Raw genomic sequence first — 23,547 nt, forward strand, 5'->3', positions numbered from 1 at the left:
AATTCCTTCAAATCACAAATATTTCTCACATCCGTAAGAAATCCTCCAATCCGAATGAACTATTCGACACCGTTTCCTAACTATCAAATTTGGCCGAAAAACAACGCCGTTCCTTGAGGATGTTTTGATTAGTTGCATTTTGCCAAGGAAGTATCTGTAGATGAATTATCAAAAGTTGTTGCGGCTTATGTTTTCACGAGTTACACAAGCAAGTTGCTTTCTTTTCTTGTTTATGAACACTTTTTCTCTCATTCCCCCCCCTATTGTTTTTTGAAACTATACTCCATGGTTTGACATGTGAACGTGCTTTTTGGCCCACCAACTCACTCCCACGTTGAGACATAATGGGAAGAAAGCGGGCTTTTGAGGACCCAATATACCCAGAACCTGCATTGCATATGCATTTGAAATTTCAACAGAGGTACTTGTCGACATTTCAACATCAGCAGCATCATCATACATGATCAATATTCAAACAATCAAGACATTCACATTAACTTTTCAGGGATAAATGGGTCTTTCCACATGTGCTTCGTGCTCACGTATTCGAATTCCACATGCACATATTGATGCTAAAAAGGGTGTCAGTTGTTGTCAGCTTTCCGTGTCACCTATTTTCGTTAACATGCATCCATCAGGGGAATCCTAGGTGACGACGGAACAACGAAAATAACGCAAAAACTACGTCAGTTCAATGTCAAACGGAAACAACTGAAGCTGCGTGGATTTAAGGAAAACGACCAATGAACTGCCGAGGAGCCACTATTCTCCATTCGGCTTACGGCAAGTGCCTGAGAATTCATCTACTGACAAACAACACGTTCTCTTGAATTTCAACTTAGGAAAGTTCAATAGTTGTGATTACTTTTCAATCCTCCTCTCCAAACTTCTCCACAAATTTCCAACCGGCCAGGATAAAATTATCTGGGGAAACCCTCAAACCCATGAAATCAATTACCTGACACGGCGACTTGCAGAAAAATCAGTGGAGCTGGAAAATACGAGTCAGTATTGAAATGTAACGCAAATTTTGAAGCATCCTTGTATCAACTGAACATCCCCAGGTTTTACCCCTCGCAGTGTTCTGGTGGGCTATTGCGGGACTGATAAATTTTGAAGAACAGTCTCATTTCCATTCAAGTTGAGATGAAATGTGATGATATCTACAATCGGCAAGTTCGGCAAACTCTAAATTCATTAAGGAAGATTAGTGTCATAGATTCGGGTGACTCCAACGAGACTGCTGGATGCACACCTGCCTTCAGTAAAGGTATGGTGGTCTCCAGAGGAACTTGTACTAGTGACAATTGTACCTACCGTATGATGGATCTGCTTGAGCTAAAGACCAAGGAGGAAAAGTTAGTGATCGAGATGATCCGGGGTACTCCGCATTTCCGTGCTCGTGGAAGACTCTCCCTCTTAGATAAATTGGGAAACCCGAGCGTGGCATGGATCACCGAGAACCAGTCGAGAACAAAAATGGGCAGTGGGCATGCCTCGATATCTATGGGCAAGCTATGTAGTTTGGGGTATGCTGTTTTGAACTATTAGCGATTAGAGTCTGTCAACCTACTGGAATAAAGTTATACAACTATTTAAAATGGCAGGCTGTTGTTATTCACAGCTGATCTGGATATGCAGAATGTTTTCATTACTTATTTTGATGTCTGCAACAGCCTTTGATTGCTTTAAGTACAGAGCTGGCTGCAACATCTCCATGCTGTTTTTGCTGTAATTTGGACGTATGGAAATTACCATATTGAAACATCTCAAAGAACTACACTATTTTCTGAAGCAAGCCACTAATGTTTTCGGACCCTTATTATGGCCCGGTAATATGATTCTGAATGATCAATGAGTGTATACTGTAAGAGGTCAGAAAGTGGTAGAGGTCAGGGCAATCCTGCGCACAAATAATAGATAGGGTCTAATAGACTACATAAAGCAGGCAGAAACAACAGAAGCAAAGGCTATGAAAGTTCGCACGTAAAAAACCCATTGATCAAACAAGAAGGTAGAATAGGAGTCTTTAATTTTAAACTACACAAAGAAGGTCTATAGATACCCCCTAGCAACAGAAGCAAACATAATACCACGTGATCAGATAGTCTTTTTTTGCTCTCAATATTTGCCCTTCTTCAAACATTTCATTTCCTGTTCACCATCTTCTGGACAAAATTCCCTGAAATTAAAGTTCGTAATATTGATTCCTATAATTCCAAGCATACACATATCGATCTGTCCAACTTTGAATAAGCAGCACTCGCTTCTATCGTCTTCAAAGCAGCCTTTCATTTGATCTCAATGTCCATCTATATCCACGATATCTCCAGCTTGTTCCGCCGCCCTTTCTCACTTCAAAAAGGCTTGATCATTTAGTGCTTCTAGTAATCGATAAAAACGTAGAATCAATTGAAATCCCGAAGTTGAAAACCGGATAACGCAGGCGTACATAGCATAGCCTTGTTTAGCAGCCATACTCGGGTGATCTTGTCAACGTCAGTGGAACCAAGACAGTAGGATCTCCCAATTCATGATATGCACTGTGTGTGCAACTCTTCGTCCCATTTTGGCTCTTTGGCCACTCCCTTAGCCACTCCCTGGGCTCTGGCATCTGGCCTGGAGGTTGTAGTGGATAGAAGTGTATTCAGAGAGTCTCATGCTGCATATGGGTGCATCTGAAGGTGGCGATTTATGAAAATACAGAAACTTCAATCCCTAAATACCCAAAATTTACCTAGTCCAACCCTCCTCTATTTCTTGCCCAAAAATAGCCCTGAAAATCTCGTTAGAGAGCGGTATCTTATAGATGGGTAAAGTGCAAATCTCTTTCTCGAGAGCCCATATCACCAGTGGGTGTGCGGTTTGATCTGACATTGCGAAAATTGACTTAACAATATCTCTTTAAAATTCTATCTGAAAATTAATCCTAGATCAAATAATCAAGTGATAAATCCTGATATACAACAATCACAAAATAATTTGCTACAAATATTGAATGATGGAAAGTGTCCTATCAGTCTGTGTACCCACCCGCGTGCCAATGGTCTGTTCCAATCATGCAATGGATGAGACATTGTAAGTATCAGGGGAAGCCTCTTAGTTACCTGCCTAGATAGATATAAAGTTAACCAATAATACTCAACAAAATATTCGTATGGAGTGGCCAGCGGGAAAGTTGTTATTCAATGGCGGAATAGTATGTATTTATGGATAATCGGGCGTCAAGAACTTTGAATTTAAGCTTAAGGTTAACCTTATTTCATGGTTCGTGCCAATCAAATACAGGTAGCTTGCATTTCAGATTCGAGCCCGCCTCACACCGAACGAGCCTCATTTCCTCTGGCGTTGTAGTATCTTTCTATACTGGTGCGTATAGCAAGAGCTTTATCGCCGGAATCTTTAATCTATATCCCTGGTTTCAAACAATCAAGTGTGTGAAGTACGGCTTCTCTAGTGGTTATAGAAGTATCCATGTGATGAGTATCAATAGATTCATCAATCATTCCATTTTATTCACACTTAATGGTGACTTGAATTGACGTCATGAGTAGGATGTGATCTACTGTATGTATACAGTCAAGTAGTTTCGAGCGAATATCAATAGTACTGCCATACTAAGTTTCTCGCAGCCGTATCGGAACGATTCAAAGGTGTCAAGTATGATTCCCTAAAGAACCATGAAATACAAAGCAAATGTCAGTGATGAAACCCTAGATAGACCAACCCATTATCAAAGATGCTAGGCAGTGACAAGTTGTTTTTAAAAAGGACAGAGTGGATCAGGGGAATAGGCATACAGTTCCAATCCACTGCAGTAGGAGATAGGTCTCTAAAGAATTTCTCTCAGACACTCTAGCCTCTTCTAAGGACACTAAACATAAACGATTTTCGGTTATTAACTTTACAGTACCCTTCTTTCTACATAGGAACAACTTATCACTTTGCTGATGGTTTCATTAACATCCATCAGCTGGTCTATTAAGAACATTACATCCAAATTGTCTATTCAAAATCCTACATCCAACTTTCGGAAAAGCCGAGAGAATTCAGCAAAGCTCAGCACAACGAAACTGTCAGCCTTAAGCACCAAATAGTCATCATGGAACCGAGCATGAGAATCTTGTGAACATTTTCACCACTAGCTACCATCGGAACAACCTCTGACATCTACAAGTTCCTCAAGAAGTCCAATACCGGATTTCTCAGATTTCTCAGATTCCCCGTAGCTGTTTTCTTCCCAGCAGTATTCATCTACGCCTACTGCACCTAGGCAGATTCTCTCACTCTCAGCGACATCCAAATGTTTCTCAACCTGATGAGACAACTAGCCAACATCCTCGTACAACTCGCCTTACAATTATTTTGGGCGACATCTTCCGTAAAAGCACTCTTGTTTGAGAGCCTTTTAATGACCCGTTTTATCGAAATGGCTGGTTCTCTCATACTTCATCCTCCCCAGGAGAACGAACAGGCTATCAAAAAATTCTCTATTACTCTTTTTTTTGGTGCACTGGGCATTCTTGCTTGTATTCATGATTGGGGGGTGTATTCTGATGATTTTGGCAAATGTCGGCGACCACTTTGTATCTTGTGTGAACCACGGTATAAATATCCCGATCGGCATTGGCGTATTAGTGAGCATAGATTGTTTTAATCATTTTTCTTCAAAGTTGGATTTTTATACTGATTTGTTTGATGAATAGTCAATATGTGTGAAATTCGGGCTCAAACATGCTGGAGTCAATACACCTAGCCTCAATAGAGCGGCACTTAATGCATCTAATACCAACCAAAAGTAATACGCTTTGCAGTATTATACAACGATGCGTGTTTCGGCGTCGATAGTTGGTAACTCGTTTTGGGGCAAGTAACACGGGGCTTCTTGACTGGGAAGGAGTTGCGAGGGAAAGCATAGATGGGCGAAATGTTTTCCTGGAAGGGACAATGAGATTTGAACGATTCGATCTCCTCTCAGAATGTATCAGATTTGGTTGTTGGATATGATTGGGATTAGTATACTCCTCTGTTGCTACAGGTCCTACATAGTATCATCCACAATCTACTTCCTGTTTATTCCTGAACCATATTACTACTAGTGACCAGAATAATGTTCAATCATTTTTATTACAGCACAGTGAACCTTGTGAAATATCAAAACTTCACTATATTTCATTTCAAAATAATATTATAACATTTAATATTACAGCACAAAGAAACTTTGATTCGAAAGATCTGTAGAAGACTAGCTCCTGTGTATGTGCATGAGTGTGTGAGAATATTTACCTAATATCACCTAGGAATACTGGTAAAGAAGAATGGGATTGCCTAGATTTCCACTTTTACACAATAATTCAAACCTTTTCTCCTTGTAGCATCAAGCTCTACTGCAACTGGCGGTAGACGAGGGTATGAATTAGAGGTGGATGTGGGGGCAGAGGACAGGAAACAGAAAAGCTGACGAACGTCTTACGATTTTGCCGCGAGTCCACTGCCGATCTCATAAGTCATAAAACCAGAGGTTACGAAGCAGAAGGAAACCACAAGCAGAAGAAATAATTATTTATAGAAAGACAGATATATAGTAAAAGCATTATTGCAAAGGGGATACTGGTGCGACAGGAGGTGCTGGTTAAATAATCCGAAGATTCTCAATTCGGCAGATCTTTATTGTTTCTTGCACTACCTGAGCTTGTATCCTGCCTATAGCATCGAAAAACGCCTCTAGATCTCCTCAATTCAGTATATGTATCATTGGGAAGATTTTGAATGCTGCTGCTATCCAACGACAACGGCATGTGACAAACGGCTTTGGCCCGATCCCAGCAGCCATAACATTTCCTGGGGTAGCCACCATTCGGCCTCATATACAGATGCACAAGAGGATTGTCCGCTGACTGGTGATCGAGCTACTTAAGTCATCTCTTGATATCTATCAATTTTCCGTTTGTGAAGGTACCGAGCCAGTGGAGGGATAGGGGTCAGCCGATGGTTGTAGGGATGGATATCCACAGAGCATCTTTTATGATATTACTTAAAGTTATCAATGAATGAAATTGAGTCCCATCATAGAATACACTGCCCAGTAACAAACATCAATAATAACTGATATGCCACTTATCTTGGGGACCTCGATGATGACACTGCATCTCATCATCTTGACGGGATTTCATTTGCGGGGCCATCTGTTGAGAATTCCATAGGAACCACCAATGTGCATGCAAGTGGTCTTTTATAATCTGAAATGTATGAATCAAGATTCATGAAAGACGATATGAGAGATTACTCGCAGGTATGCATGTGGAGATATGATAGAAAGGCTCTTTTCATGGAGAGCATTCGAGAGCCTCAATTTTATGCCCAGACCAGAGTCACAGCATGAACGAAATAGCCTGCCCACAAGAACGAAATCCTAAGAAACTAAACCTGAAGGACCATTTGATCAAAAAATCTAAGTTGAAACATTGAAAAGTTTTCAGATGTCAAGTCTGAACTGGAATTTTGAGAAATTTGAATTTGGTGTGAGAATCATGTCGGTCGTCATGTGTTGGTGCTGAATTAGGGGCTTGATAGACTGGAGAAATGGGGAAACGACGCTAATAATGACCCTGAACTTTTGCTCAAGCAAATTGATGTCTCGCTCCTTGACAACCTTCATCAACAAGAGCTACTTAGTTCAAGGATTCTCAATCACAAGAGCCATTAATATGAAATTGAATCGTAAGGTAAAGAGATATATCCTCAATCTTGCGGTAAGTGAGCATGTAAGTGTACCTACCTCTTAATCAATAATGTGGGGTTTTATTATCTTCGCTTTATGCTGTGTGCTGCATTGTTCATTAATTAATGATCTTCTCCAACCCCTAAACATACCACTAAATTTCTTACCATCTGCCTCATACTCAATTCTATTACTGTCCGCTTGAACCAAGACGAAATCGATACAGAAGTTGTACACGAAAATACAATGGATTCCGATTCTTCTGCTCCCTCGACTTCATATCCAGTTATCGACTCTCACATCCACCTCTTCCCCGAGAGCGAGCTCGATACCCTTGCTTGGAATACTCCTTCAAATCCTTTATACAAACAACAGTCTCTCGATGAATACACAGCTGCTACATCTTCTGCTCCTTCACTAGAAGGTTTTATCTTTCTTGAGACAGACCGCAAGAATGATCTGAAAGGCGGGGAAGAAGATGGTTCGGGATGGGAAATGCCACTCAAAGAGGTGTCTTGGCTTAAACGAATAGCATTAGGTCAACCTCGTGAAGGAGAAGGACACACTGCGGAACATGCAAAGCTTTGTAAAGCCATTATACCATGGGCGCCAGTACCGAGTGGAGAGAAGGCGTTGGAGAGATATGTAAAGGAGGTTGAGAGGGAGGCGGAAGGGAGTTGGGGGTTAGTGAAGGGGTTTAGATATTTGGTGCAGGATAAGGAAAAGGGGACTATGCTTACAGCGGGATTCATAGAGGGTTTGAAGTGGCTGGGAAAGAAGGGGTTCGTATTTGACTTAGGGGTCGATTTACATTCAGGTGGGAGATGGCAACTAGAGGAGGCAGTCGAGATGATGGAAAAGGCTCATGAGGGAGTTGAGGAAGGAGAAAAAGTCACGGTTATTATAAGTGAGATCATTCATTTGACTTTTGTGCTACAACATTCGAGCAATGCTAACATTATTCCTTAAAAAGATCACCTCTGCAAACCCGACTTCTCGATCTATAACACTCAAACTGATCCCTCTTTCCTTGCCTGGCGCACCGCCATGTTCAAACTCAGCAAATACAGCAATACATACATGAAGCTCAGCGGATGTTTCTCAGAAATGCCGGATTCTCTGAAGAAAGCCCCTGTAGATGAAATCGTCATGGCACTACAACCATATTTAGCAGTGGTTCTTGCTACATTTGGTCCTTTCAGAACAATGTTTGGATCTGACTGGCCAGTTTGCACAATTGGGGTTGAGGATGCTTGGGGGAAATGGAGAGATGTGGTTATGAGGTTTTGCTACTTGGCTAGTTTGAGTAAGGAGAATCAGATTATGATTTGGAGTGGTACAGCAATCAAGGCGTATAAGATTGGAGGGGAGCTATGAACGTTGGGCTCTAAATCTCAGGAAGGATGAAGCAAGAGGTAGCATCAGGAGTAAGGGTCTAACTAAGCAAGCGAATATCATTCCATAGTTGGGATTATTGTATTTTGATTCTTCCCAATAAGTCCAGATATTCTAGGAACAGCGATATTGCACGATCCGTTGTCTTCGCAAAATCTACAAAGGGGAGTTGTGCAATGAATGTATCGTATCCACCTTCTTGTTCCAAATTACTGCTCACATTTCGAACCTCAAAAAGGCCCCATTCCGTCCACATTAAATGACCCCGTGTCAGTTTCATTTCCACTTCATTTATCCATTTCAAATATTAATCGACGCCGCCGATGGTCTAGTCTCGTAAACTTTTACCCCGCCATAGCTCGCTTCGGGTCAATAAATCCCTAGTGGGGTCCTCGTTCATTGATACCCCGAATAAACATACCTTGAGGAATCATTGCGACATTCAACCACATCAATAAAAACATACGTTTCCTACTCGCGATCTTCAAATAATCTTGTCGAACCCTCATCTTCTGCTCTCAACTCTAGAATTTAAATACCCCATTCCAAAATGTCACAACCTCCACCCCCCGGCGTCTACGTCCCCGTCCCTACATTCTTTCTCCCCCGCTCTTCTCCCTCCTACTCATCAATCGCCTCACCCCTAGATACCGAAACCCAAGCTGCGCATTCCCTCCACCTTGCTCGTTCGGGCATTAAAGGATTGGTCGTTTTGGGTAGCACGGGGGAAGCAGTACATCTTTCGAACGAAGAGAGATTTACAGTTTTGAAAGGATGCAGAGATGCGTTGGATAAAGAGGGTTTTGGAGATGTAGGTATCATTGCCGGGACAGCGAGTCAGAATATTCAGGAGGTGGTGGAACAATTGGGAGAGGCGAAGAGGGCGGGGAGCGGATGGGGATTGGTGCTTGTACCGGGGTATTTTTCGGGGGCGAGTACACAGGAGGGGATTATTGAGGTGAGTTTCTTTTTGCTATGTGGGAATGATGGAGAGGTTATTGCGGGGGAAATCATCGCACCCAGGTGAACAATCACTCATTAATTCTTCGCGCAAAATAGTGGTTCAAAGCGGTCGCAGACCAAAGTCCCATCCCAGTAATGATATACCATTATCCCGGCGTCTCGAACTCTGTGCGCGTTACTCCTCAAACCTTTACCACACTCGCTGCGCACCCCAATATCGTCGGTTGCAAACTCTCTCATGGAGATATTTCATATCATGCGCAAATAGCACTTTCTCCTCATATTGACCATTCGCATTTCCATACTTTTACGGGACTGGGTCAACAATTGTTGCCGGTGATGAGTATTGGATGTAAGGGAACTATTGATGGCAGTGCGGGATTCTTTCCAAAGAGTGTGGTTAGACTTTATGAATTGAGTGTTAAGGATAATGTTACGGCGGAAGAGAAGAAGGAGAGAGGATTGTTGCAGTGGAAGTTGAGTGGTGTGGAGGAGATTGTGGTGAAGTATGGGACGGTGGGTATTAAGGAATGCGTCTCTAGGATACTGGGAATGGGAGAGAAAGATGGAACGAGGTTACCTCTTACAGGGGGCATTCCTGGAGGAGATGCGGAGTGGGAGAAGTGGAGGGGAGTTATTGGGGAGTTGGAGGAGGTAGAAAAGAGTTTGTAGATTGGACGTGGTTGCTTCCGATGCTTGCGATGCTATGATTTATTCTTGGAAGGGGGTTCTCCTGAGTATAGTTTGCGTAGATACAAATGTATTTGAATAAATAAAAAATTCAATCATGTCAAATGGAAGCAGAGGCATGATCTCACTACTCATCACGAAGCATTTTTTTTCGCCATATGGAAATCAATCCATCACTAATCATAAAGAAAATAATGGTACTCAGAATTGTGTTCCTAGAGAAAGTTTTTAAAGAAAATAATCTAAGACTCAAATCTAAACGCACAACGAACCCAGCAAGTATATCCTAACTTCATCCTCCTCTGCGGAAATACTCACATCACCATATCGTGTTCTCGGAACAGTAGATTCTCCCTTCCAGAGAAAGTATCCACGCAAGCAAGCAAAGAAAGAGAGAGAAAAGGAATGAGTAAGGATGGAAGGAAGTTTCTACACGAATAAAAATCGATGCAGCTCGAGGGCTGAAGCTGGCTTTGGGTTGTAGACATCTCCTCCTGGAGTAAAGACGGCTATCGTGTGTAAAGAAATCGAGAGACTAAGCTGTTGCGGTCACGGTTGTGAAAGTAGTGGTTGTGGTAATGACAGTGGTGATTTTGACTCCGGAAGCATGAGAAAGAGATGAAGCATTGGTTTCTTTGTCGCAAGACTTCGAAGTCGATTCGACGGGATGCTTCACAGAAGATCCTGCGGGATTCGATCTCGATGCACTAGACGCTTGGGTTGAGGCTGGAGAATTGTTAGTTGGGGATGATAGTATTATATTGCCCAAATTTGATATTGCTGGTGTTGAACTTGGCGATGTTGAAGACGCCAGTGAGTTTGTAGACAAATTTGCAAAAGAAGAAGAAGAAGAGGAGGAGGAGAAGGATGAAGAGACAGGAGAACCAGAACCAGAACCAGAAGGGGAAACAGAGGTATGAAAAGAAGAAGCCAGCACACTGTTTGAAGGGCAAACATACTCGCTATCGCGCTTTTGACGTCTCTCGCGTCTTTCTTCGGACTTGCGCTTCTTGGGTCCAGTATTGAATGGGTACCTGAAGTATCTGATTAGCAAGAAGCCTTTGTGAATGATATGAGTAAACTTACTGAATATTGGCGCAGTTATTAGAACTTGGACACTTCTTGTAAAGTGAAAGTAAACCAGCATCTCCACAAATTTGTTTATCATTGCCAGAGCATGGCATCGTACAGCCTCCTACAAGACCTGCCACTGGATCTCTACCAGCAAGCATCTTATTATCGCAGAAGCATTGGGTAGAATATTCCAAACCGGCAATACTAAAGCCTTTGCTGTTGCAGTAATCAATACATTTTTCAATCGTCATGCCTGAATTATCTTGAAGTGAATCCCTTGGAGAGTTCGAGGTTGACCTGGTGTATCAAAACCACATCCCATGTATGCGAAACTCTTTGACTTCGTAACGTCAGTATAAGGCCACATTGGTGTACCAATGGTGGTGGTAGCACCACATCCACTTTGTGGACTGGCATTTCCAGGGCCGTTTTGGACTTCATTGCAACCGGGAAGCTTGGGCAAAACACCCGAAATTTGCTCGTGAACTGATGGAGGAACTCGACAACCGTTTGCTACCTCGTTGGTTGTGAGTTGAAAGACGGGACATTTTTCTATGACTCCACTTTCATCGGTGCATTCATTAACGGCTCTTTGTAAAGTTGGTACATCCCAGCCATTGACAAAGTCACCGTGAAATCCATAGCCAGTTGGGTCTCCCATAGACCAGACGAATGGTTGCGAATTACCATACCACTAGAGAGTTTATTATTAGCGTTGAAGTCTTGTACGTAAAAGGAAGGCTTGGAGTTCTCTTTCATTTGTGCTGTGTTCAACATAGGGCAATGGAAGTCCACATTTTCACGCAGATAAAAGACGAGAAAGTTGATGCACTTACTTTATCAGCAAAATCAGGAGTATTCCAGAGAATCTCGTAGAAAATAGAGACAAAACGTTTTGGGTGGGTAGACGGACAATTTCCACTATCTTGAAGACTAGGATAGGCCATGTGAGATTTGTGATCAGGAGAATCCAGATTCTTCCCATCCCAGCATGATGGAAAAAAGACTTGTGTTCGGAGTCCGTATGGGCATGGGTAATTTGGGAATCCATTTGTTTGAGGCTTATCAGTACCGAGACAGACATAAGTGACTGCTTGTTGCTCTAGAGAGCTTGCATTGTATGATCGAAGGAATGGATTCCCCGCAACCATACGGAAGCCTTCGGGGAAGGCCAACAGGCCCTTGGAGTACTCGGGATCTAATGGATCGCTTCGCTGCCTAGGAGTCCAGGGTTAGCAATCGTTCAACGTAAGAAGAGGATTGAAAGGTAGACATACAAGTAGTAAACTGTAACACCACCATTTTGGCCGACAGAGATGAAGCTGCCATTTTGAGCTCTGTAATACAAAGTTGGAGTCCAATAATTGGAAAGATCCTGTACTTCGGTCAGCTCAAGACATATATCCATAATGTGTGAAAACTGACCTTCGTGACAGTACAAGAAGTGCAAGTTGATGCTTGGGTAGAAGCATAATTCATAGAGAATCCAAAGCCATTACCACTGTAGGTCAAGAAGGTCAGTACCATGTAGCGGGTAAAATCTTGAAGAAAGTCAAGGAGCCGAGTTGCACTGAACTTACCCCATGATGGTATGAACATGACCAGAGACACTACCTGGAGAGACAACTGGATCAGATCTCTGGACCACAATTGGATTCTGACATGGTAGACGCCAGAATGCCAGCGCAGGATTGACATTGATTGTGAGAAGGCATAAAGCCAACTGGAGCAAGGTGTTTGTTTGCATGCTGGATGTTTGAACTGCAAGAGATGAATTTAATGGGTTGATTTAAAGAGTGTGAGACCAGCTGCTAAGATCAAGATGGTGACGAAGTTTGAAATGATTGAATCGAAAGGAAGTGTCACAGACACAGACTTGTTGGAAAGGTCTGAATTGGAAAGTCCATGTAGACTCAAAGGTATGAGGAGTATTTAAAAGAACTGCCATTGAAAAGTACAATCAGAAGCAAAACAATACTAATCTCTGTAAAACTAACCGAGCCAGTGATAGAAGGTAGTGAGGTATTAATTTTAGTGAAATGTATGAGTTGTTTGGTGAATGATGAAAGTCATTCCACCTCTTGTCGTATTGTCTAAAGGATAGAATAATGCACTTGGCATCATCTCTATTGGTGCTTAGGTTTATTAGATATTAAATTGTTCAATGTGATCTTAAAAAGGGGCCGATAAACAACTCCCGTCAATATCAAGCTTCAACTCTGTTGGTTGAAGTGAAGTCGGAAAGTAATCTTTCTCCATTGCAGCAAGGATATTTCATTGGGGAAATTGTCCAAATATCAACAAAATAAATGAAGTATTCGGGTGGCTCAAACTTCTAAACGGAAACATGTCAAATCCCTAGAGCTACCTAGGTATGTATGCACCGATCCTACTCTTGGTAGTAGATGTCCATTGATGATTTGACACTTTTCGAATCTTGGCAGGTAAAAATGTGTCTCGCCGCAACTATCCGATCTGTGCAACATCAGAGTAAACAGCTAACAATTATCACTTGATTTTGGATTTTTGAACTCATCAGGTTGTCTCGGATGTTTGGCAGGACGATAGAGGAATTCTCAATGGCTACCTAATATCTATCACAGAATTGTCTAAGGGCTCAACATAAGACGAATATCTTCCGAAATTGATTACCGAACGGTCGGTATGTTCCAAGATTCAAGTGATACGATTCTTATTGATGATGCGCGGGTCTCGCCTTCTCGAGGTAGCTAAAGGGGCACAGGGAAAGATTTGAATGTTGGCAAGTCATTCATGGTCTGTCGTTTTCCCTACAATGCTCTGGCAACACCTTGTGATATCTCCTCGCCTGGTACCGGCTTTACAGATATCTCGTATCTTCCCATTGAGAAAAAAAAAACAATAATACGATATTCCAGTAGCTCGTTTCAATATCGTGTGCCCCGGGCCCCTGCTGCCGGTGATGGATGTCACATCATTTGACATCCGTGAGGACGGTAGAATGCCACACACACTGAGTATCCAAGATCTTGCTCAGGACATATGCTGTGCAATTCTGTACGAGATCAAATTGTGTTCAGGCTTATTTCTAGTTCAAATGTTAAAGAGGTGTGATGTGGCATTAACGTTGTGTCGGTATTGTGAGATGTTGTACAGTAAAGGCGACGTCGAAGCCCGTGACGGAGAATTTATGCTGTGGAAGCATTTCCAACCCGCTGCTGTACAATATAAATATCTTCATACATGATTCGTGTTCCATGACTTGGCAGATCTCTGAAATTATGCGAAGTTACAAGCTTATCGCCAGGTTGATGATTTATGATTTACACAACATGATGGGGTTGGAGGCTGACTTCTTCAATAAAAAAAGCCAAGTCTGGGGAAATGATCAAGGACTTTAACCGCGGTGGGGAATCAGCCACCTAGTACTACCTTAGCCGATCTAGTGTTCTGTGTCTTTTTTGACATCCAAACTTCGGACCGAATTACATACAAACAAGATCTCCCAAAAGAATCGTTACCAGTCATCTAACACCTTCAATGCTGCTTCTCAATCAAAAGATCAACAGAATGCAATATGCCATATACACTATACTATTTGAATACGTGGCAACTCAGTATGACCCTCATTGGATATTTACCTATTCCCAACATCCGGGCTTTCTTATGTCATTGGCTTCGAACGCTCCCTTGTCAAAATATCTTCACTTCATAACTTGCATCTATAACTCAATACTATCCGAGTGTAACTCTATGAATTTCATCTGTATCTTATGCCGTTCAAATGCAACTACGCATTATCTGGCTCCTGTCTCGCATGTCGTCTGATACGCAGCTGCAGAAAACCCATCAATCTATCTTCGGCATTGATGCTTTCCGATTCTGCTTCTCATATGTGAATCCGAGATCCATGATTGAACATACATTTCAACCAACCGAAGACGAGGAAGTGAGGCTTAAACTCATTCTTCAACCTGACTTCTGCAATGCTCGACTCAAAAAGTACCTACGTGATGATGGCAGCCAGAAAGATGATTATTACCAATCTACTCCACAATCCTTGAGTCATGCTGTTGATCGAAAGAGGAACTTATTACCCCATCGGACATCCCAGAAACCCAATAACGGAAATTATCCTTGTTGGTAGAGCATACCCCAGATTTTCCCCAGCTTTCAAGAAATACTAGAATCTTTCAGGTGACGAGAAACACATCTCACCTCATGGATATCTCACTGCTTTGCCGAGGAATATCTACGCTTTCATCAGCCATGGATTAATCAAAAGGGCCGAATTTGAAACAAAAATTGAGACTATTGATAACACGAAACTAGATCACATCTTTTACTTTCTCGTCTTTCGCTCTCCCACCATTACTGTCCTCGGGGTTTCTTTTTGCTCTATCGGAACATGTGCCAGGCCGCAAATTCCAACCACGATTAAAAACCAGCAAGCGAGAATCCAATGTCTAGATGTATCCAAGCTCAAGGAGAGTTGAATGGAGATGAATACGAATACGCATACTGGATGTACTGTGATACATCTACACTCACTACCTACTAGGTAGTAATTAAGAAGTGGTGCTACAAAAAGAACAAGGCACCTGTAACAAGACCGTGAAAATGAAAATGATAATCATTGACCTTCTCCATGATACGAAATCACTGATTTTTTAGTCTTTTTGCATTCAGATTCAGATTTGATATATCCATTTCCCATTCCCATTTCCCTACCTAAACTCCTGGTGTGTGAGAATATATAAATACCTATATTCCTTGAACTTTCTTCTACTTCTTTCCGACCTTCTTCCTCTCTTCCCATTTCGCTTTTGCCGCCTCGAGCTCTACCTGTATCCCCTTGCCTTCCCTTGTATTTCAATCCGCAAGCATGTGACGAAATTTCTCTTAATCTTCACAACAACTATTTAATCCTCATTGTACTTTCCACTATCCAACATACCCTTTGCACCTCTCCCACTCCTCCGTCCCCAAACCCTCAATCCCCACTCTGTGATGGTGAATCCCCAATGGCCCGCAACCAACACACCACTCACAACATTGACAACCTTAACCACAAATCTCAAGAATCCATCTCTACTTTCCTCTACTGTCAAAAGAAGCGGCTCAATATCATATTTGAAGAATATACCCGGGACGCTGCGTTCGCCCACAATATGTTCTTGTGACGTAACAGCGTATTGATTTGTGCGTAGAAGGGTGGGAGATGACGAGGGAGAAAATGTCGATGGCGAGAGGGAGTAAAGAGTTGGAACTATGGAGAGAAAGTATTGGTATTTGTGGAAATGGTTGGGTGTGCCGGCGATGGTGCGGTCGAGGGGGTTGAGAAGGGAGGGGTAGAAGGGACCGAATGATAACTCGTTGATTATGTGGGAGAAATTGAATGCTATATTGCGTCAACAGTTATTCAAAACGTTCACAAGTGGAAAAATAAAAGGAATACAAACCACTATGATCCAAATGTTTTCCCATCTCCGGATATCCATGACCCCTTGCAGTGATATGAAAGTCACCCTGCACCTTATTAACCTCCAAACTTCCATAAACCCTACAACTATCACCCCCTTAGGACCACCCTTGACTCTCGGGGTCTTGGCGAACTTCGCCCTCTTCTTCCCTCCTAATACCACGATATCATGAACATGTTCCTCTCCAAATCCCTCCTCATGATATTCCTCTCCGGTAATCACTCTTCCATGGGCATCTTTACCCAATTGATGTATACCCTTTGCATCCACCCATTGTTTCCAATTCGTCGCATCCTCTTTGAGCATTATTCCAGCTAATATGCGATCACCAGCCGCATCTTGTACGTTAATATGGACCTCCGAACATTTCATTTTGATGACCATATCCATGTTTATCTGTAGGGAATGTCCAACACCCTTCTCAACTACGAAGGTGTGGGTTTCGTGGCCAGTCCACCAACGCATGAATTCGGAGACGAGGAGAGCGAAGGACACGAGCATCATGGCGACGGTCCATTTGCCGCCCCCAGAAGTTTGTGTTATGTATTGTGGTTTCGCTTTGGCTTTTGAGGGGGAGTCGAGTTAGCTGATGATCTTCCAAGTTGATTATGTGCTTCAAAATGAACTGGCAATTAAATGCAATTGCAGCCCAATATATGATCGCAAGCAAAAATGTGCACAAGCAAGAGAATAAAACATACGAAAAGCATCAAAAGCCTTCACAATCCCTCCCTTCTCCCCAAATGACCCCTCATCCAACCCATGATCTGAAAATCCATTCATTTTACCAGAGAATCGTTTTACTCGTCCTGCCCGTTTGGAATTCTATTATTTTCCTTTGCGCATACAATTCTCCAAATCAATCTCTCCCTCGTTTGCAATATTCACATGTGCAATCCTCTCGATCCTCTCAATTCGATTAATCCCCAATAAAAAAGTCTCCTTAAAGAACGAGAAACAAGCACGAAAACGAGGCTAAGAATAAGAAGTGAACAGAACCTCAAGAACTAACACAATCCATCGAAAACTTCAGACTTGAAATTCAAGAAAATAAAAGAAGTCTCGAAATTTGGAGATAGTGAGTTCGGTGCTATGAAGATGTGCTCAGGCCTGGAATTGGCAGTTGAAAGCTGTCCTTGAAGTAGTCCGAAGATGTACCGATGGAATATGATTGGTCAATCTAGCTTGATAGTGCAAGGCTGACGAATTCATCGGTAAGGGTTCAGGGTAGAAGTTTTATGGGCTCGTGCAGCGGGTTTTATGTGGTGTCAGTGGAAAGTGCATGAACATGAGGTGGGTGCGGTGTTTTGCAGTCAATTGGCATACAGTAATATGGAAAGGATTATGAGAATTGGTAAATTGATGAATTGACGAATAAGCTATGTGGATACGGAGATAGAGAGAGGGTAATGAGCGGTCCGTTGGATATATATGATTGATTACACATTCGATTGAATCTAGGCTCAGACTTCAAGAAGTAGCATGAGGTATCCGTATCAAAGCTAAGGTGACCTGATGTAAAGCTACGGGTATAATCTGCAAGATCGTCAGATCTGCAAGCTCAAGACCGTCCGCTCACTCCCAAAAAAATTGGTAGAATTCTGACCACTCCAAACAAACAAGCAAGCAAGCACACATGTATAATTGGTTGATTACTAAAGGACATTCGTTTGTTTTTGCATTTCATTACATTGGCTTCCGTCCTCCTTCCTTCATGAACTCCACTCCCAACCACTGGAAGCACAACCATGCTTTATTAAGAACCCATCCCCAACCGTCTCCCCGGCTTCTCTCTTCTCCCGTTCTTCCTCTCGTTCTCCTCAAACTATGCCATAGGCATAGTTCCTCCCCCAAACCCCAACCCATCCCGTCGTCATAATATTAAAATACTTATGTAAAAAACCCCAAGCTTTTTGCATAACATGATATGTGAGTCGTCCATCCCATTGTGCATTAAAGACCCCAATTCATTCGTAGAAGGAGTAGAAAAGAAACGCGCGCAAATAGAGAAAAAAGAAAATACGAAAAATGATGTCCCAAGCAAATGTACAACATACAAGATTCCGTCCCATCCCCTTCATGGTGCTGTGGAACGCGTCATTCGTTGAATCTATTCAATCGCTTTCAAACCCACACCCCTCCATCATACCTCATGCCCCGAAAGACTCGCGAGGTCAAATCCATTTGAAAAATTCAACTTCTTCCGCACGTTCATGCAGGCCTTTAACTAGTAGCAGTCTTGGACCCCTTGACCGCTAGCCCAACACCCAGGCCGACTCCCAACGCAATGGCCAGGATAATAATGAGCGTAACCAACAAGCACCACCACTTGAGTCTGTTTCTACGACGTGCATGTTCATTCGCCTTGTCAATTTGAACATTTGCTTTGTCGACATCTTCAGCGGTTTTGATGGCGTTTTGTTCGGTATGTTCGACAACTGGATCTTGAGCTTCGACTATTTGGGCCATATCGGCGAACATAGCTGCCAGATCGGTGAGAGTAGCTTCAATACGTTGGAGTTCGTTGTGACGAGCACGAACAGCTCCGAGAACTGAAGATGCTTGTCCAGATCGATTGGATTTGAGCTAAATAGTTTGTTAGAATGGTTTTAGAGGTGTAAAATTGAATTTTGAGAGTGTAAACTGGCAGTGAGACCCAAAATTAAAGTGGGATAAAACATACAGCAGTTTGGAAGACACCTTCCGAACCCCAATCCATCTGACTAGCTTCCTCGACCTCCGCCTCCGTAGCTTCAGGGTTAACGATACGATACTGTCTTCCAATTTGGCGTCTATATTCGTTTCTATAATTCAACTCCTCTTCCCTATACTGCTGCAGCTGATTTTCAAATTCCGTCTTCAACTTCTTAGCTTGCGTACTCTTGATATTCTTGGTCCCATCTTGAGTCTTGATCGCATCACCTTCCAAATACTTGATTTGGTCACGAATTTGAGTGTTTTTGAGCTGGGTTTGTGTTACAAGATTTTCGAGGGAGGCGGTGGAGGAAGAATCGGGGGAAGAGAGGGCGCGTTGGTGGAGAGTGGCAATTTGGGAGATATTAGAGGATAGAGAACGAATTTCGGATTTGGCAAAGTCAACGCGATCGAGGAAAGCTTGTTGACTAAGGACGTTGTTACTTGGAGGTGGAATGGCGCCGGGTGTACCGGAGGAATAGTTGGATCCTTGGGAGTAGTTTGACATTTCGTGGGAAAGCCCTGGCTGGCCTGCATTGTTCTATCATGGCGTTAGTATTTCTAAATTAATTTTGCGTATGTATGTGATGATGATAACGATAATGAAGAGAGGATGGGTATGAAATTGAATTTTGCTTACACCTCCATAGCCGGCTTCAGCAGCACCCGAATTTTGATATGGATTTCCACCCATACCTTGATATTGTTGAGTGTACGACATTTTGATTGAATCAATTGATGCAAAATATCAATACTGTGATTTCAATTGTTTGCGATCAAAATGATAAGAAAGGATTTCGGTAGACGGTGTGTGGTTATCGGAAGGAAGGAAGAAGGAATGGATTTGTTGTTGTTGTTGTTGTTGTAGTTGTAGTTAAGAGAAAAGGTTAAAAAGACCCGGGGTCGAATAATCGAATGACGTTAGGTGGAAATATGGCCTTGTTAGTTCTATGTAAGAAGAAAAAGCCGGGGAAAGCGAAATTAAAATCAAATCTTTATTTTGATCTCCAAGAAAATTTGAAGAAAAGAAGGATTTTTTTATTTTTTTCAAATTACAATCTCAGATAATTGTAGGTTTGTATATTATACTGGAAGATGGACGTGAGGTGAATGGAGAATGGAAATGGAATTCTTTCCCTCCAGTATTGAATGGATGTTGTATGAGAGAGATTGGAATCAATCAAAAGCAAAGTGTGAGATTAGGTGTGACTGTATGAGATTGAGTTATGAGTGGAGTAAGATATCAGTAGTCCTATTGGATATCAAAACAACAACTTCTATTCATCGATGGCGGGCTTGACGATGAGTACCGAGAGAACTGGTGAAAAGTGGTAGAGTGATTGATTGGTATCTCTTTTCTTTATTATGTAGTTCGTACCATTGACTTCAGAGATGGGATGAGGGGATGTCGCTTTCATTGTCTAAGCGAACGTTTGAAGGCTGTGCTATGTATGTATGTCTGGTCTGTATGTATGTATGTATGTATGTATGCATGTACATGAACGGAGTAAGTGATGTGTCAATGGGTCGATCGGGTCAATCAGGCCAACCAATATTGTATGAAGAATTGAATATGCGATGCTTCTTTTTGCCTTCCTATCTTGATGGACTTGTCATAGAAGAATGCTATCATCAATACCGAATACCTAGTAATTACAAAGGCATCTAGACAGATACACTTGGCAAAATATCCATACCTACCATACAATTACAAATGCCGATGCACCTATCTATCGGCTTCATCTGAGACCGAATATCGACTTGCATTTGTACGCGTATTTATAGCTGCTGCGCATTCCACCGTCTCGCTGTATTGATGCCTATCCTGCTGAGCCTCACTGTCTCAACTGTATCGTATAATAAGCCTTTTACTTACATACATAATATGCCCATCATCTCCTGATTCGCATTCACGCCACCAATAGTAGGTTTTGCACGGAACTTTTTGCCATCTCGTATAATCATCATTTTTGAGATACAAATTTCTGCTCGCCATCAATATAAGACGAGTTGCGGAACCCGAGTTTCGCTGATGGGAGTTGTGGTGTCTCGAAAGTGCTCAAAGAGGTGGGGTTCGCCCCTCTAGAGAGATCTGAGTTCATGCACTTCTTCCTTTGCATTTTTGGTAGACATTTTTCGCTCTCCTGTTGCTCTCCAGCTTGCCTCACTCTCTAAGTTGAAAGCAGCAGGTTGTTGGAAGTACCTCATTACATATGATTTATGGTGCTTTTGTTACAGAATGGTACATTCCAGTGTTCTCTTTTTTTTAACCGATGATACTCCGAATTCGTCAGCCAATGAGTAGTCTCGCTCGATAATATCACGTGATCATTTCTTTTTCCTTGGTTTGTTGCACATCTCAAGACTGTCGTTCACAATTCTTGGGGTTCGTCCATCAGTGGGTGGGTGCGTGGGTGCATGGATTGACGGGACACTTCCCAACTAGCGAGATTTATAACGAATTCATTCTTCGATTGTTTGATATCAAAAATTTATATTTGATTGTCTCATCTCAAATGAATGATTGTAACAATTCCTGAAATATAAATACAAGTTGATATATCAAGAGATATCCACAAGTCCTTTTTTATAGTGTCCCATTAGTCCCTACACCCACTGGTGGGTTAAACAATCCAATATAGAATAGTATTCCTTTTTTATCCGAAGAGAGCGGAATTACAATACCTTTTACTTTATATACTTTGTATATACGCTTTACGAAGTCTGCCCAACAGGTAATGTGCACTAGATAGTGTTGGAATCCGTAGCACTGTATAAATATTTAAACCATCGAATATCTATTATCTAATGTCTAACCCATCAAAACTACTAAACTATTGGATACAGAAACCATCGTGGCTATTGAAGCAACAAACCAAGACTCCTAAGCACCGTCATAGTAGCCAAACAGCCCTAATAGCATAACCTAAGCCCTGATCACGCTTAGTTCGCACACCTCTTCTAACTCTCGAAACACAGCTTCTGTCTGGAACACGTACTGGATGGCTTCTTCTCCATCTACATGCATGACGTTGTTCAGTGTGATCTCTCGCCAATCTCTAAGACCAGAAATGGCGTCATTGTCTCCCTTTGCAATGGGAGCGATGATTAGTGCATGACTGTGTATCTTAGCCATGGTACCTCGCAAGTTGTTACCTCCTCTACAGGTATACACAATCTGCTTCCACAGATCTCCGAATGAACAAATGTACGGGGGGAGAGCCTCTATGAAAGAATTCGGTACATTCATCTGTATCATCAAGACTGGGGATGATGTTCGGTTTCGGGCATAATCGCGATATACTTTTGCGACACTGAGGCTCGAAGTGAAGTAGAGTGGAGCAAAGACCCTTCCTCTAAAATCCGTTGGCGGTAAGTTTGTGAGAGATTCGATATCCATACTTCCATCCGGTAAGTACCCAACTCGGGTGCTTGAAATAGCCTTGAAGAGTATCGTATGTCCCGGTACGGTTGATGACGGCGCTCTTGCAACCGCAGCTCGTATCTCAGACCCACCATCATTGGTGCCATTTCTTCTCTTCTCGTCCCTTCTGGCACTATTCTTTTGTAGCCCCTCAAGACCTAAGTATCGAATACTCATTGTATCGCGGACCCAATATTGGATCGTTTCTGTTGCCCTTACATCTTCAAATTCACTTGCCATTATGCAGTTGATTAGCTCAGCCGCCAATCCCCAGAGCTCCATTTGCTCAATAGACGCCTCCCTGTCATTTAATATGTTGACCTCCGGAACGTATTTTTCAAGTACAAAGTCTAAAAACTCCATCTCAAAAATAACCTCTCGCCCATCTTCTGTCTCAGCTTCTTTGATCTCTCGCCATCTTCTCCAAATTTCTCCAGCTTTTTGTTGTCCCCACCCGAGATATATCAGTGTCTCCGGAGACACAAGCAGATCTGGAACTATCTGCGTATCTTCTGACCCGCTCGAGCTTGAGATATACTCCTCAGACAGTAGATGCGATGACACTTCACGTCTTCTTCCATGCGCTGGCTTCAGGTGACCCGCTCTCGTGAGAGCATCTGCATCGGTAGGTTGAAATATTGGTGACATAGCAGCATCAGCTGTGTCAGGAGGTATCGCGGTCATTTTGTTATATGTATTGTTGTTCAAAGGCTGTCTTCTTGAAAGCACAGATGAAAGTTTCGTTAGAGACGAAGTATGAGGATGTAATTGTGATGGAACCTGGATAGAATTCTGAGAGGGATTGTCCAATTTATACACTTGGGAGAAAATCTAAGGTCGAGGTTTGGCGTGGGACTTAGGTCTATCACGCGCTTCGTTGATTAGATTCACCATAGAATAGAGGGGTCCAGAAAGGGATCATAACAAGTCTAGGTATGATTCACAACATAGATTATTGATTTAGATTGTCTGCTTTCATCGAAAGAGGAATATGATCTGCGGGAGAATTAATTTAAATGTGATTCATAACAAATAGTTTCATTAGGTACGTTCATGTACTTCCATCAATGGAGAATTATGACGTGCGGAGTGACTGATTTATTAATAGGTATGCTTGGGGGGTG

The 23,547-nt window shown here is 42.3% G+C and overlaps 8 protein-coding genes across 8 annotated transcripts; 3 read left to right on the forward strand and 5 right to left on the reverse strand.

Annotated features, from left to right (window-relative positions):
- Positions 1-4,303: 4,303 nt before the first annotated feature.
- Bfra_003482 (uncharacterized protein) lies at positions 4,304-4,855 on the forward strand (the record flags this gene model as incomplete). Its single annotated transcript, XM_037333888.1, has 2 exons — positions 4,304-4,637; positions 4,815-4,855. 2 exons carry the CDS (start codon positions 4,304-4,306, stop codon positions 4,853-4,855), a joined length of 375 nt encoding a protein of 124 aa, XP_037193975.1.
- A 2,112-nt stretch (positions 4,856-6,967) lies between these two features.
- Bfra_003483 (putative amidohydrolase family protein) lies at positions 6,968-8,098 on the forward strand (the record flags this gene model as incomplete). The annotated part of the gene is made up of 2 exons (XM_037333889.1): positions 6,968-7,628; positions 7,695-8,098. 2 exons carry the CDS (start codon positions 6,968-6,970, stop codon positions 8,096-8,098), a joined length of 1,065 nt encoding a protein of 354 aa, XP_037193976.1.
- Positions 8,099-8,666: 568 nt separating this feature from the next.
- Bfra_003484 (putative dihydrodipicolinate synthetase family protein) lies at positions 8,667-9,751 on the forward strand (the record flags this gene model as incomplete). Its single annotated transcript, XM_037333890.1, has 2 exons — positions 8,667-9,074; positions 9,176-9,751. The coding sequence occupies 2 exons, from the start codon at positions 8,667-8,669 to the stop codon at positions 9,749-9,751; spliced, it is 984 nt and encodes a 327-aa protein (XP_037193977.1).
- Positions 9,752-10,304: 553 nt separating this feature from the next.
- Positions 10,305-12,590, reverse strand: Bfra_003485 (putative wsc domain protein; the record flags this gene model as incomplete). The annotated part of the gene is made up of 7 exons (XM_037333891.1): positions 10,305-10,803; positions 10,856-11,096; positions 11,141-11,537; positions 11,680-12,061; positions 12,121-12,218; positions 12,269-12,344; positions 12,424-12,590. 7 exons carry the CDS (start codon positions 12,588-12,590, stop codon positions 10,305-10,307), a joined length of 1,860 nt encoding a protein of 619 aa, XP_037193978.1.
- A 3,154-nt stretch (positions 12,591-15,744) lies between these two features.
- Positions 15,745-17,088, reverse strand: Bfra_003486 (putative endoplasmic reticulum-golgi intermediate compartment protein 2 protein; the record flags this gene model as incomplete). The annotated part of the gene is made up of 3 exons (XM_037333892.1): positions 15,745-16,223; positions 16,281-16,868; positions 17,007-17,088. The coding sequence occupies 3 exons, from the start codon at positions 17,086-17,088 to the stop codon at positions 15,745-15,747; spliced, it is 1,149 nt and encodes a 382-aa protein (XP_037193979.1).
- Positions 17,089-18,528: 1,440 nt separating this feature from the next.
- On the reverse strand, positions 18,529-19,720 carry Bfra_003487 (putative snare domain-containing protein; the record flags this gene model as incomplete). Its single annotated transcript, XM_037333893.1, has 3 exons — positions 18,529-18,891; positions 18,989-19,540; positions 19,640-19,720. 3 exons carry the CDS (start codon positions 19,718-19,720, stop codon positions 18,529-18,531), a joined length of 996 nt encoding a protein of 331 aa, XP_037193980.1.
- Positions 19,721-20,725: 1,005 nt separating this feature from the next.
- On the reverse strand, positions 20,726-20,967 carry Bfra_003488 (uncharacterized protein; the record flags this gene model as incomplete). The annotated part of the gene is made up of 2 exons (XM_037333894.1): positions 20,726-20,837; positions 20,876-20,967. The coding sequence occupies 2 exons, from the start codon at positions 20,965-20,967 to the stop codon at positions 20,726-20,728; spliced, it is 204 nt and encodes a 67-aa protein (XP_037193981.1).
- Positions 20,968-21,231: 264 nt separating this feature from the next.
- On the reverse strand, positions 21,232-23,107 carry Bfra_003489 (uncharacterized protein; the record flags this gene model as incomplete). The annotated part of the gene is given in 3 exon segments (XM_037333895.1): positions 21,232-21,309; positions 21,909-21,981; positions 21,999-23,107. The coding sequence occupies 3 exon segments, from the start codon at positions 23,105-23,107 to the stop codon at positions 21,232-21,234; spliced, it is 1,260 nt and encodes a 419-aa protein (XP_037193982.1).
- Positions 23,108-23,547: the final 440 nt, after the last annotated feature.

This window comes from Botrytis fragariae (genome assembly GCF_013461495.1).
Source record: "Botrytis fragariae strain BVB16 chromosome Unknown tig00000045, whole genome shotgun sequence".
Taxonomy (NCBI): Eukaryota; Fungi; Ascomycota; class Leotiomycetes; order Helotiales; family Sclerotiniaceae; genus Botrytis; species Botrytis fragariae.